The 15,120-nt window shown below is 41.0% G+C and overlaps 1 protein-coding gene across 1 annotated transcript in view; it reads right to left on the bottom strand.

The window, feature by feature from the left end:
* Cachd1 (cache domain containing 1) overlaps positions 1 to 15,120 on the bottom strand; it is a 205,336-nt gene that overhangs the window by 45,378 nt on the left and 144,838 nt on the right. The window contains exons 5-8 of the mRNA XM_046451058.2: positions 11,386 to 11,512; positions 8,511 to 8,655; positions 7,065 to 7,281; positions 1,012 to 1,161 (exon numbers count right to left, since the gene is read on the bottom strand). Of these exons, the coding sequence (XP_046307014.1) occupies positions 1,012 to 1,161; positions 7,065 to 7,281; positions 8,511 to 8,655; positions 11,386 to 11,512 (639 nt within the window). The remainder of the gene's footprint in view (positions 1 to 1,011; positions 1,162 to 7,064; positions 7,282 to 8,510; positions 8,656 to 11,385; positions 11,513 to 15,120) is intronic.

Raw genomic sequence — 15,120 nt, 5'->3', positions numbered from 1 at the left:
CAACTGTGCTCAGTCCTGTACCAAGTTCTCAGGGTACAGAGAAAACAAAGACACAGTTCATGTCTGCAAAGCTCACATACTAGGGGAAAGTGGAGGGACAGGGAAGGGGACATTGTGTGAGCACCTCACTGCAATACAGTGGGGGACTTGCTCATGAGTAGGAAGCATGGCATGTGGGGACACCATGCTGAACAGGGAGCCCGACAGGGACAGCAGTGACATCCTCCACCTCTAGCTGTGCTGTCCGACAGGAAACCACATCCTCCTCTATTCACTCCTTCAGCTGCCTTGTTATTTACCAGGTTCTATGTTAACACATCCTGAAGGACACGCTGGACAGCAGGAGGGAGCAAATGAACTTTCCTTGAATTTATCAATTTACTAAGCCTCTTTGAAATACTATCACTTAACAGGAACACAATTCCTATTAATGAGTATTGAGAAGTGCCAGGTACTACCCCAGTGTTCGCCTGCCCCACGGCTAATACAGCCCTGCAAAGTAGGTCGCTCTTATCTCCACGTGACAGGCATGGAAGCTGAGGTGAAGAAAGAGGCTGAAGAGGCTTCAGGAGGAGATTCCACAGGAAAAGTTGCTATTCATAGCCTCGGTGACATGGAAGAATCTAGGCCAGTGCTTTGGCTTCCCGCAGCCGAAACCAATGAGAGAAGTTAATGACCTCCACGTAGCATCAAAACCTTGGATAACCTAGACTATGAAGGAGAACTGAAAAAAGGGAGCTGGACAAAATCCTCTGAAGACCATGAAAGTGGAGGTTTAGGAACGAGCAGTCGGCTGGACAAAGAGATGAAGGGAAAGGGGCACCCCAAGCTGCCCAGAACACCAGCATTAAATAGAAGAGCTGCTCAGCCTCCTCTGATAGCCTTCATCAAAGCCTGGTCATGATTCTCTCTCTCTCTCTCTCTCTTTTTTTTTTTTTAAAAAAAAAACAAAACCAGCATTCACTTAGAGGGAACTTTCATCTGAAAGAAAAATCTCGAATCACTGCCTACCGTTCATGAGGGCATAGGTGAGAATCATTACGGAGTTGTTCAGAAAGCTATTTTCTTCATTGATGACACGGAGAGTTGCCTTTTTATCTTCTTCCGAAGAGTCCTTTGATGTAATGCCAGCTGACAGGTAAATGACGACCAAGTCTGTATCTAAACAAAAACATACAAACTGCTGTTATGCCTGGACTCCGGCTGGAGGCAGCTGTGCAGCTGGATGTGTCCACCCCGAGGACCTGCAGGCCCCCAGTTCCCATTCCTCCCTGAGTGATGGGTGGCTTTCATCTCCCCACCCCCGCCTCCTTTCCATCCTGTCCTCTCTGGACACTGCAGCCTCATTTAATCCAGCATCCCGTAAAGATGCTCCTGATGCATTTATCAAATAAAAGGAGATGATTTCCTTTACACACCACTGGCTGTGGTAATGTGAGCCAGCCCAGGTGGAGGGGTCTCCAGCTTTCTGAACCAGAGGATTCCAAACATGACTTATTCTTTCCTCAGGGATGAAGGATCATCACCATGAACCACATTTTTTGGGGGACTAGACTTTAAGATGATGGTTCTTCCAGAGGTTCTTTAGGGATGCAAGGTTATTTGCCCCAGGTAGACTTTTTATTTTGAAAACTCATCAACATCATGTAGCCGAACGGTAAAAACAGGGACGTAGAGCCCTGTGCTCAGAATCCAGCTCTGCTACTTATGTGCTGTGTTGGGGTCATTTGACAAGTGTCTGAACCTCTCTACCATACCTTATCTATAAAATGGGGTAATGGCACCATGACTTCAGAGGGTTGCTGTGAGAACTAGTGGGTTAATTCACGTAAAAAGTATAAGCAAAAGGATAATGGCATAAGAGGGTAAAAGAGAAGAAGAAGAAGCTGAATAACAATAATAACAACAAGAACACACACACACCCCTTCTATTGGTCTAAAGAAGTGCCTGTGATGTGAGATTAAAATTACTCTCTAAATGGACTAATGGACGGAGTGACTGAGAAGTAGTTCTGGCTAAGTGAGAAGTACTTGCATCAACTAGATGGACTTAAAGATGAAGATGATAAGCTTCTTACCACTTCAGATGCACAGGTGGAGGGTGAACAATCACTTTAATAAAAGGAGGGAAGTAAGAACATGAATTTTATATTTCTTTCTAATCTGAGGTTCTTTGATTCAATTGATATTTTTAGGACATCCTGCATATTATCCTTTTATTGGGAAATAAATATTTGTTATATATTTATTTCTTTGGGTTCCTATCATTGTCATTTTTTTTTGGAATCACTTTGACAACCTCCAAGTTGGTCCATCAATAAGGCCACCTCTGATAATCATGTCCTTGGGAGGATGCCTCCCTGAGTGTAGACTAAATTTAGTAACTTGCTTGTGGTGAGCAGATGCATCAGCAGTGATAAGATATCAAGATAGGTTAGGTTATAAAAAGACTGTGGCTCCTGCTGTGGGTATTTTCTCACTCTGAGGGAAGCCAGCTGGTGTGTTGGGAATTATCCTATGGAGAGGCAAGCAATGAGGCCCTCAGAACTGAAAGTCCTCCAAGCAACAATGTGACTTTGGAAGTAGATCCTCCTCTAGTTGGACTCGGAGATGACAATAATTGTTTGACGGCAACCTTCTGAGACACCTTGAATCAGAGGCACCCAACTATGCTGTGCCCAGATTCCTGACCCATAGAAACTATGAGCCAATACATATTTATAGTTTTAAGACATTAAGTATTGAGGTAATTCATTATACAACAATAGATGACAAATATAGTTACCCTGAAAATTATCCTAATAGTAAGACATAATGCTAGAATTTCTTTCAGTCTGAAAATTTCCATTTTAGGTTTTGAAGTATTCATTAATATGCAGAATTGAAACGTTAATTTGTTGTATCAATGTTGTAGACAATTAAAGTGACTTTAATAGAATGTGACTCAAAGAAATAAATACAAAGTTTGTTTATATACTACCAACACTTCATATATAAGCAAATCTTAAAGTCAGTTTTGATGATTGAATACTCCTGTAACAAACCTTAAGTACAAATAGAAATTCCATTGTGTGGTCTTCAGAGATTAGAAAAGTGAATACTGATGCAAATGTATGATGCAAATGTGTGTGTGTGTATGTGTGTGTGTGTGTGTCCTTAAGTTTTAGGAAAATTCCTATCTTAAACTAGGTGTCAATATTTATTTCAGTGTTGTAAATACATTCCTGTAAATTATTTTATTTTATTAAATTATTTTATTACGATCCTAAAAAAAAGCTCCAGAATAAAAACACAAACAAATGAAAGAATGAAAACCACTCCATTCCTCCTGGGGAAGGGGAAGGTGAGGCTACAGCTGTACCATGGGCTGATATATAGTACGAGACAATTCCTTGTGAGACTTGGACTGACCTAAAAGAAAACACTTTGGGTTTTCTTACTTAGGTTTATGGTTCTGGATATAATTCACTGTCACCAAGACCTGGGTTATATGGCAGGGGTCATGACTGAAAAGCCAGAAGATCTACACCCTCAGGCTGTTGAGCAGCCAAGCATATTTTCGTTCTATTCCAACAATAAGGCATATATTCTGTAAGTATCTTCACTGGTTCTTTCCAAACCCTGACTCCACTCCTACACTTATTTTTCCATCCTTAGTTATAAGATTTATCAAATCTGATCTGACTTTTTAAAACTTTTGTTTTAGTTGCAGATGGACACAATACCTTTATTTTATTTGTTTATTTTTATGTGGTGCTGAGGATCGAACCCAGTGCCTCATGCATGCTAGGCAAGCACTCTACCACTGAGCCACAACCCCAGCCCCTGATCTGTCTTTTTGACTCATCAAAATATTTTCCCCCAAACTACTGACTTAAAGAAATTTAAAATTTGCAAATGGTAATGTTAGGGGTGGTTAATTATTGAAACCTGTGGCAGAGAAAAGACACAGTATGGAAATTGAAAAGAATGTAGCAGACTCTTCATTTGAAAACTCTCTAAGTCACCATCATGTTTTTTGGGGGTCCATATGAAAGTGGAAAGGCAATTCAAATTTGAGCTCTGCCCATATAATTTGATTCCCATTCCTAATTATCTTATGCCTTCGGCTATAAAATGATTCCCTAATCAATCATTCTCCAAACTTAAAAATCTAAAAGGGTTATTGGTACCACTGATGGATCTACTATGGGACTGAAAAAGAGCCAGCTTTGAATAAAAGTTTTGGATTTGCGGATTAGTACAAAGCAAATTGATGCAAAGCTACAGTGGTTTATGACATGTAGTTTCTGTTTATATGATTACTAACATGGGGCAGATGCTTTGCTTCCATGCATGGGCTAATCCTTACAACAATCATAAAGGATAGGTCTTACTCATTTAAATAACCTTGCCCCGTGGCATATGAAGCAGCACCAGATACACAGTGGATGTTAAATAATCATCTGTGGCTTAAAGTAATGATGTCGAGTTACAGCTCCTAGGAGTAGTATTCAGACCCTTCACTTGCTGTTGCCAAGGCTATAGTGGTCCTTGGCCATCTTTGGGCTTGAGGTCAACCTAGGACCTCTGAGGAATCTGCTTTACTTTGGCTGGAGTGAGAAGTCTTGTAGGAAATGGAATATCATAATAACCACAGCTAACATTATTGAATACTTATGATGGGAACCTTGAACTTACTGTCACCTCCAGTTTATGGATGAGGACAGGAGAGGTGAATTAATTTACTCTAGTTTACAAGGATAGAAAAGTTTCAGACTAGAACCCCGGTTGAAATTCAAAACACATGCTAAGTCACTAGGCTATACTGCTTGAGAGCACCTTAAAACCTCTCCTAGATGAAGAGGACAATGCAAATCCCCAGAGCATTTCTTTATACAAGCTAATTTGTATTTGTTTCTCTGAACTGCCAGTACATGCTGCCAAATGGAGGATAGTGACCTAAACCTTAAAAATGTCTTGGCCTAAAGGAAGCTTTTCTGAGCATTTTGAAACCCAGGCCATCAAAATTTGTCCAAGTCTTTGATGATCAGTCTTCCTGCCATGGTTCTGTTTGCCAACATTAAGAAAAACAAACACACACACACACACACACAAAAAAAAAATCCCAGAGGAGAAATGCCTCCCATCAAAAAAGGGTTCTGCTAATGTCCAGCGCAGGGAGCCGTATGAGAAGTTTAATGAGGTCTTTATTTGTGGCTTTAAAGCTGAATGAATGTCAACACTTGAAAACTAAGGAATTTCACATTAAAAATCCACATTTCTAGCTTCTCTTGAGTCAGAATATCTGGCAGCACTGGGCAGGTATTTCTGTATGCCAAAAATAGACTGGACACAAGAGCACCTGCCCTTCTGGTGGATCACACACTCTCAGGCTTACCATGCTCTCCAACTGATCCTCATTACCATACTCCTGCCTTGTTGGTCCCACATTGGCTGCCTGGTCACGGTGGGCATCTGGGTTTGCAACTGCTAGTCTAATATTTCTCTCTATTATTTGAAAGTGTAACAATCAAAACTGGTCTTAAATTCTAATGATGGCCAGTAACTAAGAATTAGGTGGAAAGAACACTTCTGGGAAAGATCACTGACAGGTTTGTAGCCCTGACCAACTAGCCAATCTGTCTTGTCCACCAGCTCTACTGAACCATGCTCAATTTAACACTTAGCTATCCTGTGATATGGGCCCGTGGATAGCTGGTATTTGCCAATGCTGGCAGGAAAAAATTCTAAGGTGATCCAAAAAATCCAGAGCAATGTGTCATTCTTTTTTCTTGGCATAAACTATAATTTGCTTCTAACCAACAGAATATGGCGAATGTGATAGGACATCACTCCTGTGGTCATGCTACATATCTGATTGAGATGGATGAATCATGGAGATGTAATTAAGGTCCTTTTGGCAAGACAGTGGATTTGGTCTAATCAGATGAACGCATTAAAAGAGGTCTAAGCCTTCCTTCAAGATAGGGACTTTAAGCAGAAGAGATGTTCTCCCAGTGGCCTTGAAGAAGACAATCAACCCGAATTTTATAGTTGCAAGGAAACAAATTCTGCCAACAAATATGCAAGCTCAGAAGAAGGCTCAGAACCTCAAATGAGACAATATCCCTGGCTGACATCTAGTCTTTAGCCTCATGAGGCCCTAAATAGAGGACCCAGCAAAGATGTGCCTGGACTCCTGAACTATAGAAAATATGAGATTATAAATGTATGTTGTTTTAAACTGCTAACTTTTTGGTAATTTTTTTTTTTTACAAAGAAAGACAAAGCCATTACTGCACATAGTATCATCATTTGTAACAATTACAGTAGCTTCCTTCTTTCAAGGGCCCATTATGTGCCAGGCACAATGCTTTGTGCTTATCAGTGCTGTCTTCGTTTAAACACATACACATGGAAGAGCTTGAAAATGCATTCCTTAAATTTATCTCAATAGGATATATTAATGTTTTCAAAAAAAGAAAAAAGCTCCAAACAGATTTTTGAATATAAAAGGGAAAATGAAACAGATTCCTTCCAGTAGTTTCAAAGCTTGAATTCCATTTCAAATATTCCTTCCTTTATGTTAGCATGCACCCTGATTCCAGATTTTCTTTAGTACATGAAAATTAAATTAGAGTGTCTTTGTACATTTGAAGGGCTGTGCTCATCTAAATGACAGCTGGTTAGAAGAAGGAAGGATCAAGGCAAGAATTCCAGCAGCCCCCTTCAAGTGCACATGCGCATAAGCAGGGCATCGACCCCAGGTCCACGGGCAGGCAGAGCTGCCAATTAACACTGAAAAGGATGTGGCTATTCCCTTAGGAAATAAGTGAGGACATGTTCTTAATAAAGACGCAGGAAAAGGAAACCCTGGGAGTCAAGAAATCATGCAAACTGACCACCTCTGGTTGGAAAGGATGAGAAAATCTAGTAAGATCCTCATATTAAGTGATCATGAAGACAATAAGTGAAAATTTTATCCCAAAGTGAATTAAAAAAAAAGTCTCTAAACACAGTTTTGAACTCAATAGTCCTATTGATTCCTATGTTATGCTTATGAATTCTCAAAAGACACTTACTTGCTTGGAATTTTGTGTTATTGTTTGTGCTTCGAATCAGCTGGAATGCCTTTTGAAACCCTGATGCGTGCTGTGTGGGACTGTCTGAAGCTTTGACGCTGCTGACGAAGGTGGACATTTTCCTTTTCGTCTCACTGGTGGCTGGAGACAGGAAGGTCTTGTAGCACTGATCTAGTGAGCAAGTCCTGACAGTGTCTGCCACAGTTAAGACAGAAATCTGCAGGAAAGGGAGAAAAATAACACAACAAAATTTGTTATCCCACCATTTAAAGAATGTTTTAGAACTTAGAGATGGGGGTGTCTTGCTCTGTTTGCCCAGGCTGGCCCCAAGCTCCCAGGCTCAGGCAATCCTCTTGACCCCACATCTGGGGCTATAGGTGTGTGCCACTGTGCTGGCCAGGATTTTTAAGAAATCAGAAAAACCCAATCAGTGAGAAGTATTATAGAACAGCTTATGAATTTAAAAGTAAATGCCTGGAGGCACCAATCTATCAAATTTGAAAAGGATTAGTAAAAGGTGAGGGGCCTGTAGAGTTTGGTTTTGATCCCCAAATGAGGTAGCAGTACAGTGTTCACATATAACATTAAAAAACAACAAAAAGCCAAATTCATACAAAGAATAACTTTAACAGGAACTAGCCATCTTGTTTTATAAACTGGAGTTAAGGCTGGGGGTAGGGGCATGATGGGTGTACTCTAATCAACTGGGTTCATGAGTAAAACCCTTGGAGAGGAAAACGTCAGAATGATGAAGAAGAAAATACCTGAAGGCAATAGATTATCATTAGCTGTACCTATCGCTAAGGTGTGCTCTGAGATTAGTAACCTCTAGTAGTCTTCCTTTTTCCCTCACTTCCCACTAATCTTGAGATAAAAAAGTTCAGCCACCCATTAGCACCCAGATTCCCTTACCCTTCTCCTCCACAGCATAACTTTGTGAAAGTTCTGGCTCATCACAAGTATTTACAGGAGCCATCAAGGAAGTGGGACTCTGCTTGATGGTGGTATTAGTTAAAAGGGAGGTTTGTCAGATTGTCAGTAGCTTTCACAAATATTAAAATAAAAATTAAATCACTCTCTGTCCCCACAATCATTTTAAAAAGATGGATTAAAAATGCATAGGCATGTACTGCTTAATGATGGAGAGGTGTTCTGAGAAATGCATATTTAGGCAATTTTGCTCTTGTGTGAATATCGCACACTCTGTTGCACTCTAACTATGTTCTAAGTAAGCAGTGTAATCTACTTACACAAAGCTAGATCTATTACCTATTATAAACTGAGGCTATATTACAATCTCATGGGACCCTTGGTGTATATGTGGTCCATTACTGACTTACAGTGTTGCTATGTGGCATACAACAGTATATTATAAAACAGAAAAATAATTTTAAAAAGACCTTCAAGGAAGACCCCATGCCATAGGGACCAGTAAGACCATGTCACCTTATCATGTTCATCGATGGCGCTGAGGATGACCTGAGCAGCGTCCTTGGCGATCTGAAGCTGGGTGTCTGTGACTGAAGCCCCATGGTCCAGGATCACGACGATGTGCTTGGACTGTGGCCGTACAGTAGAGACGTAGATGGGTCTAGAGGGAGAAGAGGCCCTCTGGAGTCAGTTCTGGTACAGGTGAAAGGCCTCAACCTAACACGATTCTGGACACTACAGACGTGTGGGCAAGGTGATATTTATGTGTTCTTCTGATGCACAAGGAGGGAGAAATCAGCATGGAGGGAGAAACCAAATTGGTGCGCTGAAAATACCACCTCAAGACAACATTTTGTGTTGAAACAGGGACTGGGAATTTATGACTTTAATGATGAGGGGAGTTTTTAGGAAGCAAATCCTTTGGGAAGTTGGCTTTTTTTAGCACACTTAAAAATCACCTTTCATTTCTGCATGGCAATGCCATTCTGCTGCAGGAAATGAACTGGTGGACCCTTGGACTGTAGAAACTAGCCAAGAGGGAGAGAAGGTCTACTGGCCAGTGTTGAATTCTTCACAGACTGACAGAGTGCAAGAAGTGAGCTAGTCCATAACCCGTGGATGTGCTAAGCGGCTTTGAATGGCAGGTTTTGTTTCTCTCTTTGCACATAAACACTCCTGCTAAGAGACCCCTTTTTCCTTTCTGTGCTGAAACTATCCACACAGGTTAGCCTCCCAAAGGTCCCTTATCTGAGCATTTAAGACCATGCCACCAAAATTTGTCCAAGCCTGTGATCCCCACTCTTTCTGCTAGGTTTTTGTTTGCCAACATTAAGAAAAAGAGGGTGGAGTGCAACCACAAAGGAGAAATGCCTTCAACCAGAGCAGCCTTCTGCTAATGTGCGGTGCAGAAGGGTTTGTGAGAAGAGGTTTAATGAGGTCTCTATTCACAGTTTTAAAGCTGGAACAAATTAGGGAGAGTTTAGGAAAGCAAACCAGCCTCAAGAGAATTCTCTCCTTTATTGATACTCCTAAAACACTAAATTTTTCTGTGAAATCTTAGATGCCAGTTGAGTCACAAAAGCCTGGGCACAAATTGAGAAATGTACGCAAAGTAAAAAAACAAAACAACAACAACAACAAAAAAAAAACCCCAAAAGCTGGCCAAGTTTACACTAATTGTTTTCAAGCCAACAGCCCTGAATTAATACTAAAGTACCATTATTACATTTTCACTGGTCAATACCACTGAGCCAGGAGGGAAATGGGATAAAATGAATCCAGGAGAGGTGACCATAGAAATGGAACAGGAAACACAAACAAAAAGAGGACATCTGACCATCCCAACAGACAACTAGGTTAAATACTTCATTTTTGAGGTTCTCCAAATGAGGGGAGAGGATTTTCTTTAAAACAAAATACTTCCTTCATCCAACTGAACTCAATGCAAATGAAAAGTGGGATATGCATTAACATTGTCTCATGATGTTGTTAAATCTGCTTCTGTGGGATACATAAATTCAAGGTTAAATGTATAAATGGGAAGGCTGACTCAGCATGACTGGTATCCAGGGTCTCTTTCTCATGTTGCTATGTTTTTTGAAACACACTCCACTCTTTTGAGGGTTGCAGAGATCTCACAAAGGCATCAGAGGACAGCAGTTGGTACAAGTAGAAATGGGAATAGCAATCTATAAGGCTTAGGCTGGAGACACAGGGAAGCCTCCCAGTTGTGCGGCGTTGGTGAATGCTGACTTGTGAAAGGTCTTGCTCTCCCTTTTGGATTATCCCTCACAGGTGCTTCATTAGAAGCAACACACCATCTAAGCTGTCTCCTAGAAGCAAATGAGAATCAGATGGTTCACAGTAGCCTTTGTTCTCCTGAGACAGCTAACTAGCCAACGACATGACTTCTGGTCCAGTTTCCAAGATACCCAAGTCCCCACCAGAGTGGCTAGGGAGGGATGGAAGAGACAATACAAACAATGAAAAGTTTTCTTCCTAGGAAGAATGCAGAAGTATTTTCTGTGGGGAAAAATCCTAGATACAATTTAAAGGCAAGATGAAGGGAAGCTAAAGTCATTGTTTATTTAGATTCCAGAAAATGGCGTGGAACGTGGGCACCTCCTCGCACTAGCTCCAGATGTTCTGTCATCAAACACCTGACACTGCAAATGGGAAACTTTGGGGGCTCAAAGGAAAGCATCTTTGCCTTCAGGGTTCTGCAAATTGATGAGACTTGTCATACAAATTATCTCACCATTACTCTCCCTCTGGCTATGTGGTACAATCCCAAGTCATTTCCGTGAGAAAAGCAGGATGCTTTCTGAATAGCCTTAAAACTTCTAGTAGTTGAAATTGGTATGTAAATTTCAAAGTATAACCAAGTCTTTTATCACAAAAAGGAAAGCTGAGAATCATGAACTCTACTGCAATATACTATAGAGTTTTGTTCTAGAATTGTGCTATATCGATATCATTATTTATATTTCAATAAAGACGCCTGAAGTTCAACACATTCTAAGTACTTCAAACAATTCAATTTCATTAGTATCTATCTGTTCTGTAGTTGGTGCATTAGTTTCTGAAAAGCTCTTAGTTTTATCATCTGCCCTATTCTAGCATTTCCACATCTCCAGTTATCAAAGTGTGAAATAAGTTCAGAACAAGAACCAGCTTCTCAACTTAGAGCTTTCAGGCACAGCTGTGTATGGAAAAGAGAAATCTATATTTCATGTAGATTCCTCTTTTTTCTTTGTTGTTTGTGGCCCTGGGATCAAGCCCAGGGCCTCGCACATGCTAGGCAAGCGCTCTGTGGAACCACAGTTGCAGCCTGCTCAACATAGATCACTATTAAGCAATAATTAAAAACTCATTAAGCAAGTCTACATACCTACTGCGATGTTCGTAGGTGCCCTTACACCGGAACTTGTGTGCTGGGAAAACAGTGAAAATTCCTTCTTCTGAACTGAAATACTGCCACTTAATTCCAGGGTTGGATTTCAGGTTGTCTGCAAGAACTAGAGAAGTAAAGAAAATGAAATATAACCGCCAAATGCACAGGTGTACACAGGCCTGGCTCTGCAGGCATCTGTCTTGCATAAACTGCTTGTAGTATGAAGAAATTCCACTAGATAAGAGGTTGTAAATTTTCTACAAAACATATCTTTCTGCTTCTTAAAAAAATATCCTTTGAATAGAAAATGCAATGTTTCAGTTAAGTGAAGCTATGATTCTTAACATTGTAGGGTGACATTTTATGTCCTGGATTATTTTTTCCAGCACAAATGATTCATTTGCATTAATCTCTCTCCTCATGGGGCTGGTCCCTGTGGGCTGGTGTCCATTCTCTTACTATGGAAACAGTGTTGTTAATAGGCCTTGTCTCCAGAAGGACTAGACCTATGGCATTGACCTTGCCTTCACCTGTCTTACTCACAGTAAGGGAGATAGCACAGATGGTACCTGAAGGGCTCGAATCATCCTCATTGAGGAGAGCTGTTACATATAGAATGATTCCTATGTGCCAGCTGATGGGAGAGAGGCTTTCCATTATTCATATCATTTCAATCATGAAACAACCCTAGGATATTAGTAATATTATTATGCCCACTTTGGAGTCGACTTGAGAAACATGCTTACTGAGTGTAAGCAGTTTGCCAAAGACTTCATCAGTAAATGACCCCAGTTGGAGTCCAAACCAGGTGTTCTGTCTCCTGTGTTCTTTGTGTGAAGTGGTCCTGCCTCCCTGCTGCTGATCTGCATCTGCTGCTATTCCCTCAGCAAGTCTTTTTTACCCCCCTCACAATCAAAATTTCCTTCCTTCCTTAAGCTCTTTTGCCCTTTTGTACTGTTCCACACCAACTCAGTCATTCGTGACACACTTACTCTGCGTCAGTCACTTCTTCGTATCCTGCAAGATATTCAGAAATAAGCAAGAACCCAACTCTGTGGTCACAACTGGCACACCAGCAGAATTACAGGGATGGAAATGGAGCAGAAAGCAATTCAAAGGAAGAAGGAGCCTGAGGAAAGGCCAAAAGGAAGAGAGGAATGGGCTGTGTTTGACCAAAATTACACAGAGCTCTAAATGCCTGGGTGACAAATTAAAGATCTGTTTCTATGGCTTGAAGGTCTGAGATGTGACTTTAACAATGATGATGGACCTTGACTTCCTCAGTAGACAGAGTTTTCATACAGGCTATTTAATTCCATTGAATTTTTACAAATATCAAATGCAACATGTGGTCTCATTTCCATGTTACAAATGAAGAAACTGGTGCTCAAAGATGCGAGGTGGCACTTTATAACATCACCCCAATTTATTTTCTTCATTGCACACTTGCCAACATCTGAAATTGTCTTATTCGTTTAATATCAGCTCACCCTTCTCTCTTTCCTCATCCCCAGCTACACCTTGAGGTCTGTGCAAGCAGTAACTACAACGCCTGCCCGATCAGTGTGCAGATTCCACAGCTGGTAGGTGGTAAGGTCACATCTCAAACACAGCTCTTGTGACTCTAATGCATACTGTCAGCAAATCCTTCTGCCCTGAATACAAAAGGGTGAACTAATAATAATATTATGTTTTTTATGCCATACTTCATACAAGAGATTAGAATTCTGAAATGGGAGAGACAAAGATTGGCAGGATATAGTGGGATCAGTGGTACTCTTGGTGGTCTAATGGTGTGGGCGATAACCATATGCTTGCCTTTCTTCCTCCATAGCATCACAAACTTCAAGAAGGCAATATGCTAGTCTGCTCCTTAGAATTCTGTACACCTGCTGGCCTGCCATGGTGGCTCACTCTATAGGCTGGATTGAATTCCCATTTGGCATGGGAAGCCCTTGCTTCAGGTCCCAAGTCCTGCTGCCTCTCACTCGCTGTATTTGCATCTATCATCCTGATGCCCATTTAGCTTTTGATCAACTCTTCATCACTCATTCCTGGCAACAATGGGCAGGAACTGCTTGGTGGGATGAGAACAAGGCATTCCAAAAGATCAAATTTATACCTACAAAAGATACAGACTAGCAAGGGAGACCAAAAATAGACATTAAGCCTTTTATTAATTATCATTCTATCTGATTAAAAGCTTAGATAGATACATAGGAGAGCTATCCAAAAGTGGGGAACATCTACTTGTGGCTGTTAGAAGGTGTTAGGGACAAGTGACAGCATCCCACCTACCAGGTTTTATGCTAGGCGTCCTGCACACACTACAGTGGAGTTTTGGGTCACTTGGGAATGTAGTGTGAATACATAACTGCTTCTTGCGAGGTAACCAATATGCAGGGGTGAGGACATTACAGTAGGGTCACTATGGGAAAGGCTGACTTAGCAAGAAAGGAGGCTAGCCAGAGGCCAAGAACTCTCCAACTTGTCAAAAGACAGTGCACAGAGGTGCATGTCATCTGCAGTTGCCCTGTATGAAGTGGAACACAGAGTGACAGTCTGTTTGGCTCCTGTTCCTTTCTCCATCAGAACGAGATTCATTATGCTTAAAGTTTTATTGACTTAGCGGACGTCTTCCAGCCATCAGCAATATGTTTTCTGAAGGCTATCTTTGTGAGCCATGGCAAATATTTTGATTGCTTTCCAAAAATTAACAAACGTGACAGCAATTAAAATATCTGACTGATGTTAAAATGCCAGCTTCGTCTTTCCTCCTGGCAGGTACAGATGTAGGTCTGCTATTAGAGCCAGCTCCACCTGTCACTGGAACCATTCCAAAGATGGAGCAAACATAAAGATGTTGGTCAATAAACCTCTTTTTTATGTTGATCATTAACTCTAACTTTTGAAGAAGAAAATGATGAGACAACATGAGACTGTGCCACTGAACTGCCACACAGTTGCCGCCTCTGTCAACCTGCTTACTTCCAGGAACATATGCCTGGGGCTACCCAGGGTTAAGCCTAGGTAGGGTCCCATGAAACAAAATCAAGAATCTATCCTAACAAACGCCTACCAGGCACTGTATGTGACAAACTTTGTGCTAACAGGAATTTTGTAATAATGGCCTCCCATAAGGCCATTAAATTCTCACCTCAACAAATGAAACTTTAATATACACTAAAGTTTCCGGTGTTTAAATTAAATCAAAATAAGGTGAACCCCACAGATGAGCAGGAACACTTCAGACTTCCCACCTATCCCCTACCCATTGATGATTTAAATGACCAGTTCTCAGCATAGAAACATTGATTCAGTCTGGTTCAGTGCTCGCAAACTTCAGTAAAGGGCCAAATAGTGGTCACTGCGTCTTTGTAGATGACACCGACCCTCTTCAAGGCTTCTGAATTATGCCACTGTAGTGATAAGGCAGTCCCAGACATGTATTAATGAATGAACATGGCTGCATGCCAATAAAAGTATATTTACAAAAACCAGTGACAGGCCAAAAAAGTTGTGCAAAATATGCTGCATATAGGACTTAAGGTATTTCCAAAACCTATACTTTTAGCAATTGCTATCCTTACATTTCTGTACCTCCTCAACATATATACCAAAGAATGCTAGCACATCTTAGCTTCACAAAATTCCTAATGGTATAAATATTATCATCTCCAAAGGGTTTTTGACAAATCTGAGGTTTAACTTAGGACGAGATGGGGACCTGAG

Source organism: Marmota monax, unplaced genomic scaffold, assembly GCF_021218885.2.
Source record: "Marmota monax isolate L192 unplaced genomic scaffold, Marmota_monax_Labrador192_F-V1.1 WCK01_AAM20220418_F8-fsc00023, whole genome shotgun sequence".
Lineage (NCBI taxonomy): Eukaryota > Metazoa > Chordata > Mammalia > Rodentia > Sciuridae > Marmota > Marmota monax.
This window is presented reverse-complemented; position numbering and strand designations above follow the sequence as displayed.